This window comes from Oncorhynchus mykiss, chromosome 23 (genome assembly GCF_013265735.2).
Source record: "Oncorhynchus mykiss isolate Arlee chromosome 23, USDA_OmykA_1.1, whole genome shotgun sequence".
In the NCBI taxonomy this organism is placed as follows: Eukaryota; Metazoa; Chordata; class Actinopteri; order Salmoniformes; family Salmonidae; genus Oncorhynchus; species Oncorhynchus mykiss.
Window position 1 is genome coordinate 60,643,306 of NC_048587.1, and position 24,705 is coordinate 60,668,010.

The 24,705-nt window shown below is 49.5% G+C and overlaps 1 protein-coding gene across 3 annotated transcripts in view; it reads left to right on the plus strand.

Annotated features, from left to right (window-relative positions):
• The first annotated feature begins 2,760 nt into the window (after positions 1-2,760).
• The window catches only part of LOC110516668 (lysosomal cobalamin transport escort protein LMBD1), a 261,287-nt gene continuing 239,342 nt past the window's right edge, over positions 2,761-24,705 (plus strand). For all 3 annotated transcript variants that reach the window (XM_036960939.1, XM_036960940.1, XM_036960941.1), the window contains exons 1-3: positions 2,761-2,916; positions 4,653-4,829; positions 10,118-10,181. In XM_036960939.1, coding sequence (XP_036816834.1) covers positions 2,851-2,916; positions 4,653-4,829; positions 10,118-10,181 — 307 coding nt within the window. In that variant the 5' untranslated portion in view covers positions 2,761-2,850. The remainder of the gene's footprint in view (positions 2,917-4,652; positions 4,830-10,117; positions 10,182-24,705) is intronic.

The following is a 24,705-nucleotide window of genomic DNA, read 5'->3' on the forward strand; positions in this document are numbered from 1 at the left end:
CACATTCTTCTAGCAAGGGCAATTTTGGGGCTTCACCATGTTTAATTGAAATGTACAGCTGTGTGTCATCCGCATAGCAGTGAAAGTTAACATTATGTTTTCGAATAACATCCCCAAGAGGTAAAATATATAGTGAAAACAATAGTGGTCCTAAAACGGAACCTTGAGGAACACCGAAATTTACAGTTGATTTGTCAGAGGACAGACCATTCACAGAGACAAACTGATATCTTTCCGACAGATAAGATCTAAACCAGGCCAGAACTTGTCCGTGTAGACCAATTTGGGTTTCCAATCTCTCCAAAAGAATGTGGTGATCGATGGTATCAAAAGCAGCACTAAGGTCTAGGAGCACGAGGACAGATGCAGAGCCTCGGTCCGATGCCATTAAAATGTCATTTACCACCTTCACAAGTGCCGTCTCAGTGCTATGATGGGGTCTAAAACCAGACTGAAGCATTTCGTATACATTGTTTGTCTTCAGGAAGGCAGTGAGTTGTTGCGCAACAGCCTTTTCTAAAATTTTTGAGAGGAATGGAAGATTCGATATAGGCCGATAGTTTTTTATATTTTCTGGGTCAAGGTTTGGCTTTTTCAAGAGAGGCTTTATTACTGCCACTTTTAGTGAGTTTGGTACACATCCGGTGGATAGAGAGCCGTTTATTATGTTCAACATAGGAGGGCCAAGCACAGGAAGCAGCTCTTTCAGTAGTTTAGTTGGAATAGGGTCCAGTATGCAGCTTGAAGGTTTAGAGGCCATGATTATTTTCATCATTGTGTCAAGAGATATAGTACTAAAACACTTGAGTGTCTCTCTTGATCCTAGGTCCTGGCAGAGTTGTGCAGACTCAGGACAACTGAGCTTTGAAGGAATACGCAGATTTAAGGAAGAGTCCGTAATTTGCTTTCTAATAATCATAATCTTTTCCTCAAAGAAGTTCATGAATTTATCACTGCTAAAGTGAAAGTCATCCTCTCTTGGGGAATGCTGCTTTTTAGTTAGCTTTGCGACAGTATCAAAAAGGAATTTCGGATTGTTCTTATTTTCCTCAATTAAGTTAGAAAAATAGGATGATCGAGCAGCAGTAAGGGCTCTTCGGTACTGCACAGTACTGTCTTTCCAAGCTAGTCGGAAGACTTCCAGTTTGGTGTGGCGCCATTTCCGTTCCAATTTTCTGGAAGCTTGCTTCAGAGCTCGGGTATTTTCTGTGTACCAGGGAGCTAGTTTCTTATGAGAAATGTTTTTAGTTTTTAGGGGTGCAACTGCATCTAGGGTATTGCGCAAGGTTAAGTTGAGTTCCTCAGTTAGGTGGTTAACTGATTTTTGTCCTCTGGCGTCCTTGGGTAGGCAGAAGGAGTCTGGAAGGACATCAAGGAATCTTTGTGTTGTCTGTGAATTTATAGCACGACTTTTGATGATCCTTGGTTGGGGTCTGAGCAGATTATTTGTTGCAATTGCAAACGTAATAAAATGGTGGTCCGATAGTCCAGGATTATGAGGAAAAACATTAAGATCCACAACATTTATTCCATGGGACAAAACTAGGTCCAGCGTATGACTGTGACAGTGAGTGGGTCCAGAGACATGTTGGACAAAACCCACTGAGTCGATGATGGCTCCGAAAGCCTTTTGGAGTGGGTCTGTGGACTTTTCCATGTGAATATTAAAGTCACCAAAGATTAGAATATTATCCGCTATGACTACAAGGTCCGATAGGAATTCAGGGAACTCAGTGAGGAACGCTGTATATGGCCCAGGAGGCCTGTAAACAGTAGCTATAAAAAGTGATTGAGTAGGCTGCATAGATTTCATGACTAGAAGCTCAAAAGACGAAAACGTCATTTTTTTTTTTTTTTGTAAATTGAAATTTGCTATCGTAAATGTTAGCAACACCTCCGCCTTTGCGGGATGCACGGGGGACATGGTCACTAGTGTAACCAGGAGGTGAGGCCTCATTTAACACAGTAAATTCATCAGGCTTAAGCCATGTTTCAGTCAGGCCAATCACATCAAGATTATGATCAGTGATTAGTTCATTGACTATAATTGCCTTTGAAGTAAGGGATCTAACATTAAGTAGCCCTATTTTGAGATGTGAGGTATCATGATCTCTTTCAATAATGACAGGAATGGAGGTGGTCTTTATCCTAGTGAGATTGCTAAGGCGAACACCGCCATGTTTAGTTTTGCCCAACCTAGGTCGAGGCACAGACACGGTCTCAATGGTGATAGCTGAGCTGACTACACTGACTGTGCTAGTGGCAGACTCCACTATGCTGGCAGGCTGGCTAACAGCCTGCTGCCTGGCCTGCACCCTATTTCATTGTGGAGCTAGAGGAGTTAGAGCCCTGTCTATGTTGGTAGATAAAATGAGAGCACCCCTCCAGCTAGGATGGAGTCCGTCACTCCTCAGCAGGTCAGGCTTGGTCCTGTTTGTGTGTGAGTCCCAGAAAGAGGGCCAATTATCTACAAATTCTATCTTTTGGGAGGGGCAGAAAACAGTTTGCCCTACAGCCCTGGTCAAAGGTACTGCGTTTATTGGGAATAGGGTGACATTTGGGATGGGCACCACAAAACTGCAACACTCATTGCACTCATGCTTTGCAAAATAGATAAGTGTTGTTTTTTTGCCTGTCTGAGCTTGGGAGGAAACATCCAAAAGACTGATTCAACAACCTCATTTAAAGAAGCCCAACTCAACAGTAGGTCTACTCTACCACATGATCATTGTAGTGTATCTATCTATCTGTCTGATGTGGTCTGTCTCTCTGTTTGGTAACTTTGTATCCACTGCATCGCCCCTTCCGTCAATAGAAGCACATGGTCCGTGTTTGTTGCAGGAAGTGAAGATGGCGGACCAGTCGTTGCTATCTGAGTCTGCTCTCGGGTGGTCTATATTCGCCCTTGTATTTTTGGTAAGCACACTTAAGTCGCTGCAGAATCTCGAAATATTACCCTGTGTATGTACTGGATTACTTTCCTTTGGCCACAGTTGTCTTTGTCACGCTCAGTTCGCTACAGCTTTACGTAGCTAGCAATCTATCTAGCTAACGTTAGCTAGTTTGACAGCTGTCATGGCTTAGTTAGCTAACGTTGTAGCTAACTCAGTTAGAGTTTAGCTAACCTGCCTCTAATAGCCTCGCTAATACCATATCAATAGCTAACTGTTGTAGCTAATTAATTTGTTTACAGTGTTATAGTGAATCATTGTGGTTGTCATGGTAGTATCTATCAGTTTTACCAAGCAATGCTAGCTAGTTTACAGTAGTTTGCATGAAGTTAGCTAGTTGCTAACATGTAGCTATTGGATCAAGTTAAATGTCAAAGTTTAACTTGAAGTAGACTTCTCCTGCCTTATTTGTAAAGAAGAGCTAACTACATGCTAACTACATAACTAACAACATGCATTATCAATTGTTAGTTAGCTAACTAGTTACCCTACACAATGTCACATGACTGCAGACAGCTACATTTACAGAGGCGCTGCTGAGCCTGCCTGCTTCAGTAATTTCCGTTTTCATATCAATCAGGAAGGCTTTGAACCTAGCTAGTGATTATAATAGCCAATATAGCTTAGAGAAATTTGTTTTTGCTTTCTTTTAGCTAACAAGCTGAAACACCAGTTTGGTCTCTGATTTGCTCCCCCGCTCTATTTATTATGTAACGCAATCCTCTCAATGGGTCTTAGTTTAGATGCAAAGCTTGTGTCATTACCTGGCAAAACACGCAGGCGTGGGCTAGTGTTAATTGATCTGGATGGCATCCCTTCAGGATCTGAGCAGCCAATGGGCTTTAGCAGTGTCCTCACAGTTTAGGAGTAGGCACCGTGTGTGCCTGGAATACAACCTTGTGATTCTGGAGCTCCAGCACCATGTCTGTCCCAAATAACACCCTGTTCCCTATGTGTCTGTGTGTCCCAAATAACACCCTGTTCCCTATGTGTCTGTGTGTCCCAAATAACACCCTGTTCCCTATGTGTCTGTGTGTCCCAAATAACACCCTGTTCCCCATGTGTCTGTGTGTCCCAAATAACACCCTGTTCCCTGTGTGTCTGTGTGTCCCAAATAACACCCTGTTCCCCGTGTGTCTGTCTGTCCCAAATAACACCCTGTTCCCTATGTGTCTGTGTGTCCCAAATAACACCCTGTTCCCTATGTGTGTGTTCCCTCAGAGCCTGGTTTCTTTCTAGGTTTCTTCCTAGGTTCCTGCCTTTCTAGGGAGGTGTTCCTAGCCACCGTGCCCCTACATTTGCATTGCTTGCTGTTTGGGGTTTTAGGCTGGGTTTCTGTACAGCACTTTGTGACATCTGCTAATGTAAAAAGGGATTTATAAATGGATTTGATTTGATAATGGCCTGCGTGAATAGGGTTGATGCGATTTGCAATTAAAACAAGTTTTCAACAACACTTTTGCAAAGTAATTCATTTGTAGTGGTGAGATTTAATTTGTGAATATTGTAAATCGAAAACATCTGAGTCTCGCTGTTGGCTGCATTGGTGTCAGAAGTGGGATATCATAATGAGCCTACTTAGCTAAGAGTCATTACAATAACAATGAACTGTAAACACTCAGATGTTCTGACAGCTGATGCGGCCCAATAACTTTAGGATATTTTACGTGATAACTCTAACCATTGTTTTTCCATCCACAGGTGATCCTGTCCTTCTGTTGGGTCTACATCAGGAAGTACCAGAGCCGCCAAGAGAGTGAGGTCATCTCAACCATCACTGCAATATGCGCATTGGCCATTGCACTGATAACCTCTGCACTTCTTCCAGTGGATATATTCCTAGTGTCTTACATGAAGCACCCCAACGGTACTTACAAGGTACGTATTCAGCTGCTTCATAAGGCCTGAGACGTAGGCCTATGTCATTTAAGACCATTTGAGTTCAATGATATAGCAGCTTATAATAGTAGCTCATGTTGTTGTCCATTTGAAACATAACAAGCCATTAGACCTACTCCTGGGCTAAAAAGCATGCTTGATGGATAATCTTTAGTCTGGGAAACCAGTCCATAGTTTTCAACTCATTGTCAGAGACCAAGGAATATGTCTGCAAAGAGGTGATATTTGATGATTTACGCTAGTCAAATATCCTTGATGATTCAAGCATGACATGCTTGTGAACGATACTAGCCTGGGAGACGGTCTGTTTCTGCTCTCCTGACAACTCCTAATGGAACTGTCATGCCAAACATGTTTAGCTTGACAATGGAGTCGGCAAAAGCATGAACAGATCAGGGGTCTACTCTACCTTAAAGATGATGGTAATGATTGTAATAACTGACTACCAGGGGTCTACTCTACCTTAAAGATGATGGTAATGACTGTAATAACTGACTACCAGGGGTCTACTCTACCTTAAAGATGATGGTAATGACTGTAATAACTGACTACCAGGGGTCTACTCTACCTTAAAGATGATGGTAATGACTGTAATAACTGACTACCAGGGGTCTACTCTACCTTAAAGATGATGGTAATGACTATAATAACTGACTACCAGGGGTCTACTCTACCTTAAAGATGATGGTAATGACTATAATAACTGACTACCAGGGGTCTACTCTACCTTACAGATGATGGTAATGACTGTAATAACTGACTACCAGAGGTCTACTCTACCTTAAGGATGATGGTAATGACTGTAATAACTGACTACCAGAGGTCTACTCTACCTTAAAGATGATGGTAATGACTGTAATAACTGACTACCAGGGGTCTACTCTACCTTAAAGATGATGGTAATGACTGTAATAACTGACTACCAGGGGTCTACTCTACCTTAAAGATGATGGTAATGACTGTAATAACTGACTACCAGGGGTCTGTCTACTCTACCTTAAAGATGATGGTAATGACTGTAATAACTGACTACCAGGGGTCTACTCTACCTTAAATAGATTATGTTAATAACTGACTACCAGTGGTCTACTCTACCTCAAAGAGATAATGGTAATGACTGTAATAACTGACTACCAGGGGTCTACTCTACCTTAAATAGATGATGTTAATAACTGACTACCAGTGGTCTACTCTACCTCAAAGAGATAATGGTAATGACTGTAATAACTGACTACCAGGGGTCTACTCTACCTTAAAGATGATGGTAATGACTATAATAACTGACTACCAGGGGTCTACTCTACCTTAAAGATGATGGTAATGACTATAATAACTGACTACCAGGGGTCTACTCTACCTTACAGATGATGGTAATGACTGTAATAACTGACTACCAGAGGTCTACTCTACCTTAAAGATGATGGTAATGACTGTAATAACTGACTACCAGGGGTCTACTCTACCTTAAAGATGATGGTAATGACTGTAATAACTGACTACCAGGGGTCTGTCTACTCTACCTACTCTACCTTAAATAGATGATGTTAATAACTGACTAGCAGTGGTCTACTCTACCTTAAATATATGATGTTAATAACTGACAGTACCAGGGGTCTACTCTACCTTAAATATGATGGTAATGACTGTAATAACTGACTACCAGAGGTCTACTCTACCTTAAAGATGATGGTAATGACTGTAATAACTGACTACCAGGGGTCTACTCTACCTTAAAGATGATGGTAATGACTGTAATAACTGACTACCAGGGGTCTGTCTACTCTACCTTAAAGATGATGGTAATGACTGTAATAACTGACTACCAGGGGTCTACTCTACCTCAAAGAGATAATGGTAATGACTGTAATAACTGACTACCAGGGGTCTACTCTACCTTAAATAGATTATGTTAATAACTGACTAGCAGTGGTCTACTCTACCTTAAATATATGATGTTAATAACTGACTAGCAGTGGTCTACTCTACCTCAAAGAGATAATGGTAATGACTCTAATAACTGACGAGCAGTGGTCTAAAAAGAAAAAACAAGCCATGAGGTCGAAGCAATTGTCCGTAGACCTCAGAGACAGGATTATGTCGAGGCATAGGTCTGGGGAAGGATACCAAAACATGTCTACAGCATTGAAGGTCCACAAGAACAAAGTGGCCTCCATCATTCTTAAATGGAAGAAGTTTGGAACCACCAAGAATCTTCCTAGAGCTGGCCGCCCGGCCAAATTGAGCAATCGGGGGAGAAGGGCCTTGGTCAGGGAGGTGACCAAGAAAACCCGATGGTCACTCTGACAGAGCTCCAGAGTTCCTCTGTGGAGATAGTTGTCCTTCTGGAATAAAGGCCTTAAAGGCCTTTATGGTAGAGTGGCCACTACTTAGTAAAAGACAGCCCCTTTGGAGTTTGCCAAATTACTCTCAGACCATGAGAGACAGTCACAGATCTCTGGTCTGATGAAACCAAGATTTGGCCTGAATGCCAAGTGTCACGTCTGGAGGAAACCTGGCACCGTCTCTACGGTGAAGCATGGTGATGGCAGCATCATGCTGTGGGGATGTTTTTCAGTGGCAGGGACTGGGAGAGTAGTCAGGTTCGAGGGAAAAATGAACGGAGCAAAGTACAGAGAGATCCTTGATGAAAAAATGCTCAGACTGGGGAGGTCCTGAGGATTTTGGAAGGCAAAGGTTCACCTTCCAACAGGACAACGACCCTGAGCACACAGCCAAGACAACGCAGGAGTGGCGTCAGGACTAATATCTGAACATCTCTGGAGAGACCTGAAAATAGCTGTGCAGATATGCTCCCCATCTAACCTGACAGAGTTTGAGAGAATCTGCAGAGAAGAATGGGAGAAACTCCCCATATACAGGTGTGCCAAGCTTGTAGTGTCATACCCAAGAAGACCTAAGGCTGTCATCGCTGCCCAAGGCGCTTCAACAAAATAGCCCTGTGACCATTTTATCATAACCTGTGTCAAGTCACATCTTCTAATCTCTGCTACGTAAGTGACTAAATAAACACATCCAGTCTAATATACAGCTACTGATGAAATACCTAACCCCCTACTATAAAAGCAAGGACAGTGATGCAATAGCCATATGTTTTATGTAAAACGAAGAGAGCAGAGATGGTTCATTATTGATGAATAAAGTAAGAGGACACATGATTAACATTATACCAGGGATAGTGTCATCGTATAGGCACTACCGCTGGTATGTCAATCATATTTTATGACTTTTTTCATGATATCCTTATCAATGAATCAAGATCTCTTTCTTTTTACATAAAACAAATAGCCCTGTGGCCGTTTCATCATAGTCCTAGCCTGGCAAATAGTCTTAGCGGCCGTTTCATCATAGTCCTAGCCTGACAAATAGTCTTAGCGGCCGTTTCATCGTAGTCCTAGCCTGGCAAATAGTCTTAGCGGACGTTTCATCATAGTCCTAGCCTGGCAAATAGTCTTAGCGGCCGTTTCATCATAGTCCTAGCCTGGCAAATAGTCTTAGCGGACGTTTCATCATAGTCCTAGCCTGGCAAATAGTCTTAGCGGCCGTTTCATCATAGTCCTAGCCTGGCAAATAGTCTTAGCGGCCGTTTCATCATAGTCCTAGCCTGGCAAATAGTCTTAGCGGCCGTTTCATCAGTCCTAGCCTGGCAAATAGTCTTAGCGGCTGTTTCATCATAGTCCTAGCCTGGCAAATAGTCTTAGCGGCCGTTTCATCATAGTCCTAGCCTGGCAAATAGCCCTGTGTCCGTTTCATCATAGTCCTAGCCTGGCAAATAGCCCTGTGTCCGTTTCATCATAGTCCTAGCCTGGCAAATAGCCCTGTGGCCGTTTCATCATAGTCCTAGCCTGGCAAATAGTCCTAACGGCTGTTTCATCATAGTCCTAGCCTGGCAAATAGCCCTGTGGCCGTTTCATCATAGTCCTAGCCTGGCAAATAGTCTTAGCGGCCGTTTCATCATAGTCCTAGCCTGGCAAATAGTCGTAGCGGACGTTTCATCATAGTCCTAGCCTGGCAAATAGTCTTAGCGGCCGTTTCATCATAGTCCTAGCCTGGCAAATAGTCTTAGCGGCCGTTTCATCATAGTCCTAGCCTGGCAAATAGTCTTAGCGGCCGTTTCATCAGTCCTAGCCTGGCAAATAGTCTTAGCGGCTGTTTCATCATAGTCCTAGCCTGGCAAATAGTCTTAGCGGCCGTTTCATCATAGTCCTAGCCTGGCAAATAGTCTTAGCGGCCGTTTCATCAGTCCTAGCCTGGCAAATAGTCTTAGCGGCCGTTTCATCAGTCCTAGCCTGGCAAATAGTCTTAGCGGCCGTTTCATCATAGTCCTAGCCTGGCAAACAGTCTTAGCGGCCGTTTCATCATAGTCCTAGCCTGGCAAATAGCCCTGTGTCCGTTTCATCATAGTCCTAGCCTGGCAAATAGCCCTGTGTCCGTTTCATCATAGTCCTAGCCTGGCAAATAGCCCTGTGGCCGTTTCATCATAGTCCTAGCCTGGCAAATAGTCCTAACGGCTGTTTCATCATAGTCCTAGCCTGGCAAATAGCCCTGTGGCCGTTTCATCATAGTCCTAGCCTGGCAAATAGCCCTGTGTCCGTTTTCATCATAATCCTAGCCTGGCAAATTGACCTGTGCCCGTTTTCATCATAGTCCTAGCCTGGCAAATAGCCCTGTGTCCGTTTTCATCATAGTCCTAGCCTGGCAAATAGCCCTGTGTCCGTTTTCATCATAATCCTAGCCTGGCAAATAGCCCTGTGTCCGTTTTCATCATAGTCCTAGCCTGGCAAATAGCCCTGTGTTAGTTTGCATCATCGTCCTAGCCTGGCTTTTATCGTTTAATATTACCTATGTCTCAGAAATCTCTGTGAATCTAGGATTATGGAATTATACACTAATGTTTAGCTGTATGTTTAGTTCGTGACTCCTTCATAAATAGCTTTGCAATCAATGTTGCTGTGAAGGTCTGTTGAGTGTTTTAATCTGTTCAGATGTTGCTGTGAAGGTCTGTTTAGTGTTTTAATCTGTTCAGATGTTGTTGTGTAAGGTCTGTTTAGTGTTTTAATCTGTTCAGATGTTGCTGTGAAGGTCTGTTTAGTGTTTTAATCTGTTCAGATGTTGCTGTGAAGGTCTGTTTAGTGTTTTAATCTGTTCAGATGTTGTTGTGTAAGGTCTGTTGAGTGTTTTAATCTCTTCAGATGTCTGAAGGTCTGTTGTGTTTATTGTAATCAATGTCCTATTTCTTCTCAATACAGGAGTGGGCAGAAAACAATGAGACACGAGGCCAAATCGAAGACACTGTGCTGTATGCTTATTACTGTGAGTAGGATACTATTTGTATTCATATATGCATATTTATCAAGGCACAGTGCCAGCAAATCATTTTCTGTTTGCTAAACCTTTTGTTTACAGTCAAATATTTACCATTTACTTATGTTTGTACCCGTTGTGACTTTAATAGTTTGAACAAATCAACTAATTCCTGATTGGTAGAGAGTGATTTTGTATGGAGTGAGAATCTCCATAGGAATAGATGTTTTTGTCCAGGTCTAGGATTAATCTGTGTCCAGGAAACTAGCCATTAAACTGTAAGGGACAGAGAGTCCCCACCTTCTCCATAATGAACTAATGAATGGTTGGATTAATCTGTGTCTGGGACACTAGCCATTAAGCTGTAAGGGACAGAGGGTCCCCACCTTCTCCATAATGAACTAATGAATGGTTGGATTAATCTGTGTCTGGGACACTAGCCATTAAACTGTAAGGGACAGAGGTTCCCCACCTTCTCCATAATTAACTAATGAATGGTTGGATTAATCTGTGTCTGGGACACTAGCCATTAAGCTGTAAGGGACAGAGGGTCCCCACCTTCTCCATAATGAACTAATGAATGGTTGGATTAATCTGTGTCTGGGACACTAGCCATTAAGCTGTAAGGGACAGAGGGTCCCCACCTTCTCCATAATGAACTAATGAATGGTTGGATTAATCTGTGTCCAGGAAACTAGCCATTAAACTGTAAGGGACAGAGAGTCCCCACCTTCTCCATAATGAACTAATGAATGGTTGGATTAATCTGTGTCTGGGAAACTAGCCATTAAACTGTAAGGGACAGAGAGTCCCCACCTTCTCCACAATGAACTAATGAATGGTTGGATTAATCTGTGTCTGGGAAACTAGCCATTAAACTGTAAGGGACAGAGGGTCCCCACCTTCTCCATAATGAACTAATGAATGGTTGGATTAATCTGGGTCTGGGAAACTAGCCATTAAGCTGTAAGGGACAGAGGGTCCCCACCTTCTCCATAATGAACTAATGAATGGTTGGATTAATCTGTGTCTGGGAAACTAGCCATTAAACTGTAAGGGACAGAGGGTCCCCACCTTCTCCATAATGAACTAATGAATGGTTGGATTAATCTGGGTCTGGGAAACTAGCCATTAAACTGTAAGGGACAGAGGGTCCCCACCTTCTCCATAATGAACTAATGAATGGTTGGATTAATCTGTGTCTGGGAAACTAGCCATTAAACTGTAAGGGACAGAGAGTCCCCACCTTCTCCATAATGAACTAATGAATGGTTGGATTTATTTGTGTCTCTGGTTGCCTGGTCAATAACACTGACATGAATACAATCTGTATTAATCTCAGTTAGCCTACCTAGGCAGTAATACAATCTGTTTTAATCTCAGTTAGCCTACCTAGGCAGTAATACAATCTGTTTTAATCTCAGTTAGCCTACCTAGGCAGTAATACAATCTGTATTAATCTCAGTTAGCCTACCTAGGCAGTAATACAATCTGTTTTAATCTCAGTTAGCCTACCTAGGCAGTAATACAATCTGTTTTAATCTCAGTTAGCCTACCTAGGCAGTAATACAATCTGTTTTAATCTCAGTTAGCCTACCTAGGCAGTAATACAATCTGTATTAATCTCAGTTAGCCTACCTAGGCAGTAATACAATCTGTTTTAATCTCAGTTAGCCTACCTAGGCAGTAATACAATCTGTATTAATCTCAGTTAGCCTACCTAGGCAGTAATACAATCTGTATTAATCTCAGTTAGCCTACCTAGGCAGTAATACAATCTGTATTAATCTCAGTTAGCCTACCTAGGCAGTAATACAATCTGTATTAATCTCAGTTAGCCTACCTAGGCAGTAATACTGTTAGCCTATTTGATCATGAGCCATTAGTTTCCTCAGCCCAGACCCTAGCCAATCAGAGAATCTACTTCCATCAGTCGCATAATGTCATCAGAACTTCTCTTTGACAGACAAGGTACAACACTGTGCATGTAAATCCCAGCATGCACTTCAATTCACTTGCCCACCATGCGTTACTTGACTTTGTCCTCTAGACTGAGTCGTAGACGCCACTAATATGATTTTCTGTGTTGCTGTCAAAGATTTGGATGAAAAATGCACTCAAAGGAAGAGTTGAATTTACAGGGTCTTATATAATGCAGAAGTAGTGAGGTCTTAAATGCAGATTTGGATCCTATCAGGAATGTAATTGATTTAATGGCCAAATGGCCTGTATATATTTTGTCTTGTGTATGGTACAGCAGTTCTACTCAGATTTGTCAGTTCTATCTCAAGGTACTTAGCTTACAATACGTGGAAGCATCATATCTCTCCCTGCATACAGAGTGGAGGGAGGGAGGGAGGGGGGAAGGAGAGGACAGAGTGGAGGGAGGTAGGGGGGAAGGAGAGGACAGAGGGGAGGGAGGGAGGGAGGGAGGAAGGAAGGAAGAGAGGACAGAGTGGAGGGAGGACAGTATAGAGTGGAGGGAAGGAGGGAGGACAGAGTGCAGGGAGGGGGAGGAGAGGACAGAGTGGAGGGAGGGAGGACAGTATAGAGTGGTGGGAGGGAGGAGAGGAGAGGACAGTGTAGAGTGGTGGGAGGGAGGAGAGGACGGCGTAGAGTGGTGGGAGGGAGGAGAGGACGGCGTAGAGTGGTGGGAGGGAGAAGAGGACGGCGTAGAGTGGTGGGAGGGAGGAGAGGACGGTGTAGAGTGGTGGGAGGGAGGAGAGGAGAGGACGGCGTAGAGCGGTGGGAGGGAGGAGAGGACGGCGTAGAGTGGTGGGAGGGAGGAGAGGACGGTGTAGAGTGGTGGGAGGGAGGAGAGGAGAGGACGGCGTAGAGCGGTGGGAGGGAGGAGAGGACGGCGTAGAGCGGTGGGTGGGAGGAGAGGACGGCGTAGAGTGGTGGGAGGGAGGAGAGGACGTCGTAGAGTGGTGGGAGGGAGGAGAGGACGGTGTAGAGTGGTGGGAGGGAGGAGAGGACGTCGTAGAGTGGTGGGAGGGAGGAGAGGACGGTGTAGAGTGGTGGGAGGGAGGAGAGGATGGCGTAGAGTGGTGGGAGGGAGGAGAGGACGGCGTAGAGTGGTGGGAGGGAGGAGAGGACGGCGTAGAGTGGTGGGAGGGAGGAGAGGAGAGGACGGCGTAGAGTGGTGGGAGGGAGGAGAGGAGAGGACGGCGTAGAGTTGTGGGAGGGAGGAGAGGACGGTGTAGAGTGGTGGGAGGGAGGAGAGGACGGCGTAGAGTGGTGGGAGGGAGGAGAGGACGGTGTAGAGTGGTGGGAGGGAGGAGAGGACGGCGTAGAGCGGTGGGAGGGAGGAGAGGACGGTGTAGAGTGGTGGGAGGGAGGAGAGGAGAGGACGGCGTAGAGTGGTGGGAAGGAGGAGAGGAGAGGACGGTGTAGAGTGGTGGGAGGGAGGAGAGGACGGTGTAGAGTGGTGGGAGGGAGGAGAGGACGGCGTAGAGTGGTGGGAGGGAGGAGAGGACGGCGTAGAGTGGTGGGAAGGAGGAGAGGAGAGGATGGCGTAGTGCGGTGGGAGGGAGGAGAGGACGGTGTAGAGTGGTGGGAGGGAGGAGAGGAGAGGACGGTGTAGAGTGGTGGGAAGGAGGAGAGGAGAGGACGGCGTAGAGTGGTGGGAGGGAGGAGAGGACGGTGTAGAGTGGTGGGAGGGAGGAGAGGAGAGGACGGCGTAGAGTGGTGGGAGGGAGGAGAGGACGGCGTAGAGTGGTGGGAGGGAGGAGAGGACGGTGTAGAGTGGTGGGAGGGAGGAGAGGAGAGGACGGCGTAGAGCGGTGGGAGGGAGGAGAGGAGAGGACGGTGTAGAGTGGTGGGAGGGAGGAGAGGAGAGGACGGTGTAGAGTGGTGGGAGGGAGGAGAGGAGAGGACGGCGTAGAGCGGTGGGAGGGAGGAGAGGAGAGGACGGCGTAGAGTGGTGGGAGGGAGGAGAGGACGGTGTAGAGTGGTGGGAGGGAGGAGAGGACGGTGTAGAGTGGTGGGAGGGAGGAGAGGACGGTGTAGAGTGGTGGGAGGGAGGAGAGGACGGTGTAGAGTGGTGGGAGGGAGGAGAGGACGTTGTAGAGTGGTGGGAAGGAGGAGAGGAGAGGACGGCGTAGAGTGGTGGGAGGGAGGAGAGGACGGTGTAGAGTGGTGGGAGGGAGGAGAGGACGGTGTAGAGTGGTGGGAGGGAGGAGAGGACGGCGTAGAGTGGTGGGAGGGAGGAGAGGACGGTGTAGAGTGGTGGGAGGGAGGAGAGGACGGTGTAGAGTGGTGGGAGGGAGGAGAGGACGTTGTAGAGTGGTGAGAAGGAGGAGAGGAGAGGACGGCGTAGAGTGGTGGGAGGGAGGAGAGGACGGCGTAGAGTGGTGGGAGGGAGGAGAGGAGAGGACAGCGTAGAGTGGTGGGAGGGAGGAGAGGACGGTGTAGAGTGGTGGGAGGGAGGAGAGGACGGCGTAGAGTGGTGGGAGGGAGGAGAGGACGGTGTAGAGTGGTGGGAGGGAGGAGAGGACGGCGTAGAGTGGTGGGAGGGAGGAGAGGACGGCGTAGAGCGGTAGGAGGGAGGAGAGGACGGTGTAGAGTGGTGGGAGGGAGGAGAGGAGAGGACGGCGTAGAGCGGTGGGAGGGAGGAGAGGAGAGGACGGTGTAGAGTGGTGGGAGGGAGGAGAGGAGAGGACGGTGTAGAGTGGTGGGAGGGAGGAGAGGAGAGGACGGCGTAGAGCGGTGGGAGGGAGGAGAGGAGAGGACGGCGTAGAGTGGTGGGAGGGAGGAGAGGACGGTGTAGAGTGGTGGGAGGGAGGAGAGGACGGTGTAGAGTGGTGGGAGGGAGGAGAGGACGGTGTAGAGTGGTGGGAGGGAGGAGAGGACGGTGTAGAGTGGTGGGAGGGAGGAGAGGATGGTGTAGAGTGGTGGGAGGGAGGAGAGGACGTTGTAGAGTGGTGGGAAGGAGGAGAGGAGAGGACGGCGTAGAGTGGTGGGAGGGAGGAGAGGACGGTGTAGAGTGGTGGGAGGGAGGAGAGGACGGTGTAGAGTGGTGGGAGGGAGGAGAGGACGGCGTAGAGTGGTGGGAGGGAGGAGAGGACGGTGTAGAGTGGTGGGAGGGAGGAGAGGACGGTGTAGAGTGGTGGGAGGGAGGAGAGGACGTTGTAGAGTGGTGGGAAGGAGGAGAGGAGAGGACGGCTTAGAGTGGTGGGAGGGAGGAGAGGACGGCGTAGAGTGGTGGGAGGGAGGAGAGGAGAGGACAGCGTAGAGTGGTGGGAGGGAGGAGAGGACGGTGTAGAGTGGTGGGAGGGAGGAGAGGACGGCGTAGAGTGGTGGGAGGGAGGAGAGGACGGTGTAGAGTGGTGGGAGGGAGGAGAGGAAAGGACGGCGTAGAGCGGTGGGAGGGAGGAGAGGAGAGGACGGTGTAGAGTGGTGGGAGGGAGGAGAGGAGAGGACGGTGTAGAGTGGTGGGAGGGAGGAGAGGAGAGGACGGCGTAGAGCGGTGGGAGGGAGGAGAGGACGGCGTAGAGTGGTGGGAGGGAGGAGAGGACGGTGTAGAGTGGTGGGAGGGAGGAGAGGACGGTGTAGAGTGGTGGGAGGGAGGAGAGGACGGTGTAGAGTGGTGGGAGGGAGGAGAGGACGGTGTAGAGTGGTGGGAGGGAGGAGAGGACGTTGTAGAGTGGTGGGAAGGAGGAGAGGAGAGGACGGCGTAGAGTGGTGGGAGGGAGGAGAGGACGGTGTAGAGTGGTGGGAGGGAGGAGAGGACGGTGTAGAGTGGTGGGAGGGAGGAGAGGACGGCGTAGAGTGGTGGGAGGGAGGAGAGGACGGTGTAGAGTGGTGGGAGGGAGGAGAGGACGGTGTAGAGTGGTGGGAGGGAGGAGAGGACGTTGTAGAGTGGTGGGAAGGAGGAGAGGAGAGGACGGCGTAGAGTGGTGGGAGGGAGGAGAGGACGGCGTAGAGTGGTGGGAGGGAGGAGAGGAGAGGACAGCGTAGAGTGGTGGGAGGGAGGAGAGGACGGTGTAGAGTGGTGGGAGGGAGGAGAGGACGGCGTAGAGTGGTGGGAGGGAGGAGAGGACGGTGTAGAGTGGTGGGAGGGTGGAGAGGACGGCGTAGAGTGGTGGGAGGGAGGAGAGGACGGCGTAGAGTGGTGGGAAGGAGGAGAGGAGAGGACGGTGTAGAGTGGTGGGAGGGAGGAGAGGACGGTGTAGAGTGGTGGGAGGGAGGAGAGGACGGCATAGAGTGGTGGGAGGGTGGAGAGGACGGCGTAGAGTGGTGGGAAGGAGGAGAGGAGAGGACGGCGTAGAGCGGTGGGAGGGAGGAGAGGACGGTGTAGAGTGGTGGGAGGGAGGAGAGGAGAGGACGGTGTAGAGTGGTGGGAAGGAGGAGAGGAGAGGACGGCGTAGAGTGGTGGGAGGGAGGAGAGGACGGTGTAGAGTGGTGGGAGGGAGGAGAGGAGAGGACGGCGTAGAGTGGTGGGAGGGAGGAGAGGAGAGGACGGCGTAGAGCGGTGGGAGGGAGGAGAGGAGAGGACGGTGTAGAGTGGTGGGAGGGAGGAGACGACGGCGTAGAGTGGTGGGAGGGAGGAGAGGAGAGGACAGCGTAGAGTGGTGGGAGGGAGGAGAGGACGGTGTAGAGTGGTGGGAGGGAGGAGAGGACGGCGTAGAGTGGTGGGAGGGAGGAGAGGACGGTGTAGAGTGGTGGGAGGGAGGAGAGGACGGCGTAGAGTGGTGGGAGGGAGGAGAGGACGGCGTAGAGCGGTAGGAGGGAGGAGAGGACGGTGTAGAGTGGTGGGAGGGAGGAGAGGAGAGGACGGCGTAGAGCGGTGGGAGGGAGGAGAGGAGAGGACAGTGTAGAGTGGTGGGAGGGAGGAGAGGAGAGGACGGTGTAGAGTGGTGGGAGGGAGGAGAGGAGAGGACGGCGTAGAGCGGTGGGAGGGAGGAGAGGAGAGGACGGCGTAGAGTGGTGGGAGGGAGGAGAGGACGGTGTAGAGTGGTGGGAGGGAGGAGAGGACGGTGTAGAGTGGTGGGAGGGAGGAGAGGACGGTGTAGAGTGGTGGGAGGGAGGAGAGGACGGTGTAGAGTGGTGGGAGGGAGGAGAGGATGGTGTAGAGTGGTGGGAGGGAGGAGAGGACGTTGTAGAGTGGTGGGAAGGAGGAGAGGAGAGGACGGCGTAGAGTGGTGGGAGGGAGGAGAGGACGGTGTAGAGTGGTGGGAGGGAGGAGAGGACGGTGTAGAGTGGTGGGAGGGAGGAGAGGACGGCGTAGAGTGGTGGGAGGGAGGAGAGGACGGTGTAGAGTGGTGGGAGGGAGGAGAGGACGGTGTAGAGTGGTGGGAGGGAGGAGAGGACGTTGTAGAGTGGTGGGAAGGAGGAGAGGAGAGGACGGCGTAGAGTGGTGGGAGGGAGGAGAGGACGGCGTAGAGTGGTGGGAGGGAGGAGAGGAGAGGACAGCGTAGAGTGGTGGGAGGGAGGAGAGGACGGTGTAGAGTGGTGGGAGGGAGGAGAGGACGGCGTAGAGTGGTGGGAGGGAGGAGAGGACGGTGTAGAGTGGTGGGAGGGAGGAGAGGAGAGGACGGCGTAGAGCGGTGGGAGGGAGGAGAGGAGAGGACGGTGTAGAGTGGTGGGAGGGAGGATAGGAGAGGACGGTGTAGAGTGGTGGGAGGGAGGAGAGGAGAGGACGGCGTAGAGCGGTGGGAGGGAGGAGAGGACGGCGTAGAGTGGTGGGAGGGAGGAGAGGACGGTGTAGAGTGGTGGGAGGGAGGAGAGGACGGTGTAGAGTGGTGGGAGGGAGGAGAGGACGGTGTAGAGTGGTGGGAGGGAGGAGAGGACGGTGTAGAGTGGTGGGAGGGAGGAGAGGACGGTGTAGAGTGGTGGGAGGGAGGAGAGGACGTTGTAGAGTGGTGGGAAGGAGGAGAGGAGAGGACGGCGTAGAGTGGTGGGAGGGAGGAGAGGACGGTGTAGAGTGGTGGGAGGGAGGAGAGGACGGTGTAGAGTGGTGGGAGGGAGGAGAGGACGGCGTAGAGTGGTGGGAGGGAGGAGAGGACGGTGTAGAGTGGTGGGAGGGAGGAGAGGACGGTGTAGAGTGGTGGGAGGGAGGAGAGGACGTTGTAGAGTGGTGGGAAGGAGGAGAGGAGAGGACGGCGTAGAGTGGTGGGATGGAGGAGAGGACGGCGTAGAGTGGTGGGAGGGAGGAGAGGAGAGGACAGCGTAGAGTGGTGGGAGGGAGGAGAGGACGGTGTAGAGTGGTGGGAGGGAGGAGAGGACGGCGTAGAGTGGTGGGAGGGAGGAGAGGACGGTGTAGAGTGGTGGGAGGGAGGAGAGGACGGCGTAGAGTGGTGGGAGGGAGGAGAGGACGGCGTAGAGCGGTAGGAGGGAGGAGAGGACGGTGTAGAGTGGTGGGAGGGAGGAGAGGAGAGGACGGCGTAGAGTGGTGGGAAGGAGGAGAGGAGAGGACGGTGTAGAGTGGTGGGAGGGAGGAGAGGACGGTGTAGAGTGGTGGGAGGGAGGAGAGGACGGCATAGAGTGGTGGGAGGGTGGAGAGGACGGCGTAGAGTGGTGGGAAGGAGGAGAGGAGAGGACGGCGTAGAGCGGTGGGAGGGAGGAGAGGACGGTGTAGAGTGGTGGGAGGGAGGAGAGGAGAGGACGGTGTAGAGTGGTGGGAAGGAGGAGAGGACGGCGTAGAGTGGTGGGAGGGAGGAGAGGACGGTGTAGAGTGGTGGGAGGGAGGAGAGGAGAGGACGGCGTAGAGTGGTGGGAGGGAGGAGAGGAGAGGACGGCGTAGAGCGGTGGGAGGGAGGAGAGGAGAGGACGGTGTAGAGTGGTGGGAGGGAGGAGAGGAGAGGACGGTGTAGAGTGGTGGGAGGGAGGAGAGGAGAGGACGGCGTAGAGCGGTGGGAGGGAGGAGAGGACGGTGTAGAGGGGTGGGAGGAAGGAGAGGACGGTGTAGAGTGGTGGGAGGGAGGAGAGGACGGTGTAGAGTGGTGGGAGGGAGGAGAGGACGGTGTAGAGTGGTGGGAGGGAGGAGAGGACGGCGTAGAGTGGTGGGAGGGAGGAGAGGACGGCGTAGAGTGGTGGGAGGGAGGAGAGGACGGCGTAGAGTGGTGGGAGGGAGGAGAGGACGGTGTAGAGTGGTGGGAGGGAGGAGAGGACGGTGTAGAGTGGTGGGAGGGAGGAGAGGACGGCGTAGAGTGGTGGGAGGGAGGAGAGGACGGCGTAGAGTGGTGGGAGGGAGGAGAGGACGGCGTAGAGTGGTGGGAGGGAGGAGAGGACGGCGTAGAGTGGTGGGAGGGAGGAGAGGACGGTGTAGAGTGGTGGGAGGTAGGAGAGGACGGCGTAGAGTGGTGGGAGGGAGGAGAGGACGGTGTAGAGTGGTGGGAGGGAGGAGAGGACGGCGTAGAGTGGTGGGAGGGAGGAGAGGACGGTGTAGAGTGGTGGGAGGGAGGAGAGGACGGTGTAGAGTGGTGGGAGGGAGGAGAGGACGGCGTAGAGTGGTGGGAGGGAGGAGAGGACGGCGTAAAGTGGTGGGAGGGAGGAGAGGACGGTGTAGAGTGGTGGGAGGGAGGAGAGGACGGTGTAGAGTGGTGGGAGGGAGGAGAGGACGGCGTAGAGTGGTGGGAGGGAGGAGAGGACGTTGTAGAGTGGTGGGAAGGAGGAGAGGAGAGGACGGCGTAGAGTGGTGGGAGGGAGGAGAGGACGGCGTAGAGTGGTGGGAGGGAGGCTAGGACGGCGTAGAGTGGTGGGAGGGAGGAGAGGACGTCGTAGAGTGGTGGGAGGGAGGAGAGGACGGCGTAAAGTGGTGGGAGGGAGGAGAGGACGGCGTAGAGCGGTGGGAGGGAGGAGAGGACGGCGTAGAGTGGTGGGAGGGAGGAGAGGAGAGGACGGCGTAGAGTGGTGGGAGGGAGGAGAGGACGGCGTAGAGTGGTGGGAGGGAGGAGAGGAGAGGACGGCGTAGAGTGGTGGGAGGGAGGAGAGGACGGCGTAGAGTGGTGGGAGGGAGGAGAGGACGGTGTAGAGTGGTGGGACGGAGGAGAGTAGAGGATGGAGGCAGGAGAAGGTGGAGTGGGTAGAGGGAGGAGAGGGTGGATTGGAGGGAGGACAGAATAGAGTGGAGGGAGGAGAGGAGAGGACAGAGTGGATGGAGGAGAGGAGAGGACAGAGTGGAGGGAGGAAAGGAGAGGACAGAGTGGCTAGAAGTATAGGACAGAGTGGCTAGAAGTATAGGACAGAGTGGCTAGAAGTATAGGACAGAGTGGCTAGAAGTAGAGGAAAGAGTGGCTAGAAGTAGAGGCAAGAGTGGCTAGAAGTAGAGGAAAGAGTGGCTAGAAGTAGAGGAAAGAGGCTAGAAGTATAGTACAGAGTGGCTAGAAGTATAGGACAGAGTGGCTAGAAGTATAGGACAGAGTGGCTAGAAGTATAGGACAGAGTGGCTAGAAGTATAGGACAGAGTGGCTAGAAACCAAGTCTCTCTCACACCAAGTCTCTCTCACACCAAGTCTCTCTCACACCAAGCCCCTCTCACACCAAGCCCCTCTCACACCAAGCCTCTCTCACACCAAGCCACTCTCACACCAAGCCTCTCTCACACCAAGCCTCTCTCACACCAAGCCTCTCTCACACCAAGCCTCTCTCACACCAAGCCTCGCTCTCACCAAGCCTCTCTCACACCAAGCCTCTCTCACACCAAGCCTCGCTCTCACCAAGCCTCTCTCACACCAAGCCTCTCTCACACCAAGCCTCTCTCACACCAAGCCTCTCTCACACCAAGCCTCTCTCACACCAAGCCTCGCTCTCACCAAGCCTCTCTCACACCAAGCCTCTCTCACACCAAGCCTCTCTCACACCAAGCCTCTCTCACACCAAGCCTCTCTCACACCAAGCCTCTCTCACACCAAGCCTCGCTAACACCAAGCCTCGCTAACACCATGGGTTCAACCCAGCAAAGATGGAAATAGCAACAACATCTCTATCCTCCAGAACTGGCCAGCGTAATCATCCACTCTTTAACCCCTAGAGGTGATGTCTGCGCAATCTAATTAGCATAATACCATTCCCATAAAAACAGTCTGTTTAAACTTTAGATATCTGTTTTTTTGCATTGGATGCGTCTCAGTCCACTGCATCTGCCAATGTTGCACTTCCGCATCTTCGGTGAAAGGGACAGAGCTAGAGTGGTGTTTGTTAGACCCTGAGATATCCCAAAATCGTTATTTTTACAAAATCGCCTGTAGCGTCCTAACGGTTTGGCTTACAAACCATTTTTCTCCACGACCCCCACAAGCTGAAGTCGACCCCCACGTCTGAAGTCGACCCCCACGTCTGAAGTCGATACAGCCAATCTGCCAACTTCTGCCTGTAGAGTCCGAACAGTCCAACTTCTGTCTGTAGCGTCCGAACAGTCCAACTTCTGTCTGTAGAGTCCGAACAGTCCAACTTCTGTCTGTAGCGTCCGAACAGTCCAACTTCTGCCTGTAGAGTCCGAACAGTCCAACTTCTGCCTGTAGAGTCCGAACAGTCCAACTTCTGTCTGTAGCGTCGGAACAGTCCAACTTCTGTCTGTAGAGTCCGAACAGTCCAACTTCTGTCTGTAGAGTCCGAACAGTCCAACTTCTGTCTGTAGCGTCCGAACAGTCCAACTTCTGTCTGTAGAGTCCGAACAGTCCAACTTCTGCCTGTAGAGTCCGAACAGTCCAACTTCTGTCTGTAGAGTCCGAACAGTCCAACTTCTGCCTGTAGAGTCCGAACAGTCCAACTTCTGTCTGTAGAGTCCGAACAGTCCAACTTCTGCCTGTAGAGTCCGAACAGTCCAACTTCTGCCTGTAGAGTCCGAACAGTCCAACTTCTGCCTGTAGAGTCCGAACAGTCCAACTTCTGCCTGTAGAGTCCGAACAGTCCAACTTCTGCCTGTAGCGTCCGAACAGTCCAACTTCTGTCTGTAGAGTCCGAACAGTCCAACTTCTGCCTGTAGAGTCCGAACAGTCCAACTTCTGCCTGTAGCTTCCAAACAGTCCAACTTCTGCCTGTAGCGTCCGAACAGTCCCTCAGCAAGTTTTGCAATTACAATTCTAAGGGGCAGGCAGTGTTCACTTATCCAAATAGGGCATTTTACTGTTTTAATTTGAACACGTTTTTGTGTGTAAATAAAGTCTGATGTGATGTGTTTTCATTTCAGGCTGTAAGGCAACAAAAGGTGAACATTATGGAAGGGTTGGTGACTTTCCATACCCACTGTATATATGGAGACTGTTTAGTTCCAAAAATAAGGGGATAAATTCAAGTTAAAAAATAAAAAAACATGTTTCCTGATCTTTCTTTTATCCTTCAGATATAGGACAGACACTTCAGAACAAACTTTCGGGGACTATCTCTTGTTCAGTGTTGTCAATCTGTTATTCAATGCGTTTTGTTTAGGCTAATTAATAGCAGTAAGGCCAAATGTTTTTATTACATGTATAAATTTATGGGATACTTCAAAAGGTCTTAAAATTCAAAATCAAATGGCAAAATGATCCTTCGTATGACCTCCTTAAAACAATTCCATATAGCTTATTCCAACACTGCCCCGGCTTAGACAGGGCTGACACTGTAATGGGTTAAATAAGAACTGTAGAAAGCAAAGTGAAGCAGAGAGAACAGAACAGTGGGGTAAAATCCCTGTTGAGCAGGATTATGAATCCTTAAAGCGAGATCGTCTCTCTAGAAACTCACTATGTGATTGTGTATTATCTATATAAAGAGTCCGGCTTTAAATGGGGGAAGTGTCATTCCTCCAATTACAGCGTTGAGTTTGACAGAGGCTGGACAGATCCGCTGGGCTGGCTGGCAGTTGTTTTGTTTTGTCATGGTTGAGAGACTATGATTCCTTTTTTACCCAGAAAGGAGGAGGGAGCAGGGGAGAGGCTTTAAAGAGCTTGCATACCCTAGCATGTGACATTGTGTGTCAATGTGATGGTGACTAAGGGAGCCTGTCTATGCTGCAGTGTGTGTGTTTTGTGCTGTGGAAATAACCTTCGGCAGTCGATCAGGAAGGTTCAAGGCTGTTGGTTAAAAACCATACAGTACATAAAACATATAGAAATGATGTGACTCTTCAAAGCCATTAACGAGGCTTATCTGCATTAGCAGCAACATGCATTGGTTTCTCTTGTTTATGATAACAAGTGTCTTTCTGTCACTGGTGTTTCTGATAACAAGTGTCTTTCTGTCACTGGTGTTTCTGATAACAAGTGTCTTTCTGTCACTGGTGTTTCTGATAACAAGTGTCTTTCTGTCACTGGTGTTTCTGATAACAAGTGTCTTTCTGTCACTGGTGTTTCTGATAACAAGTGTCTTTCTGTCACTGGTGTTTCTGATAACAAGTGTCTTTCTGTCACTGGTGTTTCTGATAACAAGTCTCTTTCTGTCACTGGTGTTTCTGATAACAAGTGTCTTTCTGTCACTGGTGTTTCTGATAACAAGTGTCTTTCTGTCACTGGTGTTTCTGATAACAAGTGTCTTTCTGTCACTGGTGTTTCTGATAACAAGTCTCTTTCTGTCACTGGTGTTTCTGATAGCAAGTGTCTTTCTGTCACTGGTGTTTCTGATAACAAGTGCCTTTCTGTCACTGGTGTTTCTGATAACAAGTGTCTTTCTGTCACTGGTGTTTCTGATAACAAGAGTCTTTCTGTCACTGGTGTTTCTGATAACAAGTGTCTTTCTGTCACTGGTGTTTCTGATAACAAGTGTCTTTCTGTCACTGGTGTTTCTGATAACAAGTGTCTTTCTGTCACTGGTGTTTCTGATAACAAGTGTCTTTCTGTCACTGGTGTTTCTGATAACAAGTCTCTTTTTGTCACTGGTGTTTCTGATAACAAGTCTCTTTTTGTCACTGGTGTTTCTGATAACAAGTGTCTTTCTGTCACTGGTGTTTCTGATAACAAGAGTCTTTCTGTCACTGGTGTTTCTGATAACAAGTGTCTTTCTGTCACTGGTGTTTATGATAACAAGTGCCTTTCTGTCACTGGTGTTTCTGATAACAAGTGTCTTTCTGTCACTGGTGTTTATGATAACAAGTGTCTTTCTGTCACTGGTGTTTCTGATAACAAGTGCCTTTCTGTCACTGGTGTTTCTGATAACAAGTCTCTTTCTGTCACTGGTGTTTATGATAACAAGTGTCTTTCTGTCACTGGTGTTTCTGATAACAAGTGTCTTTCTGTCACTGGTGTTTCTGATAACAAGTCTCTTTTTGTCACTGGTGTTTCTGATAACAAGTGTCTTTCTGTCACTGGTGTTTCTGATAACAAGTGTATTATTTGGTGTCTAGACTCTTTCAGCTCAACTAGTCTGTCCCCTTGTAGTGAGAACAATTGAAATGGCTGTCTTGATAAAATGGATGTTGTCATGGCAGCCAGCAACAGAGGGGGAGGAGTATCAGGAGCAAATAGTTCTCAAAATAAACTGAGTCAACACTTTGTCTTTAAATCGAAAACAGCTTTTTTATGAGGGAGAAATAATTTATTTGGTAGCTAGTGAATCAAAGAGCTTGCAATCCTTTCAATGAGTCAAGGTAAATCTGACTAGAGACTTAGAGTGA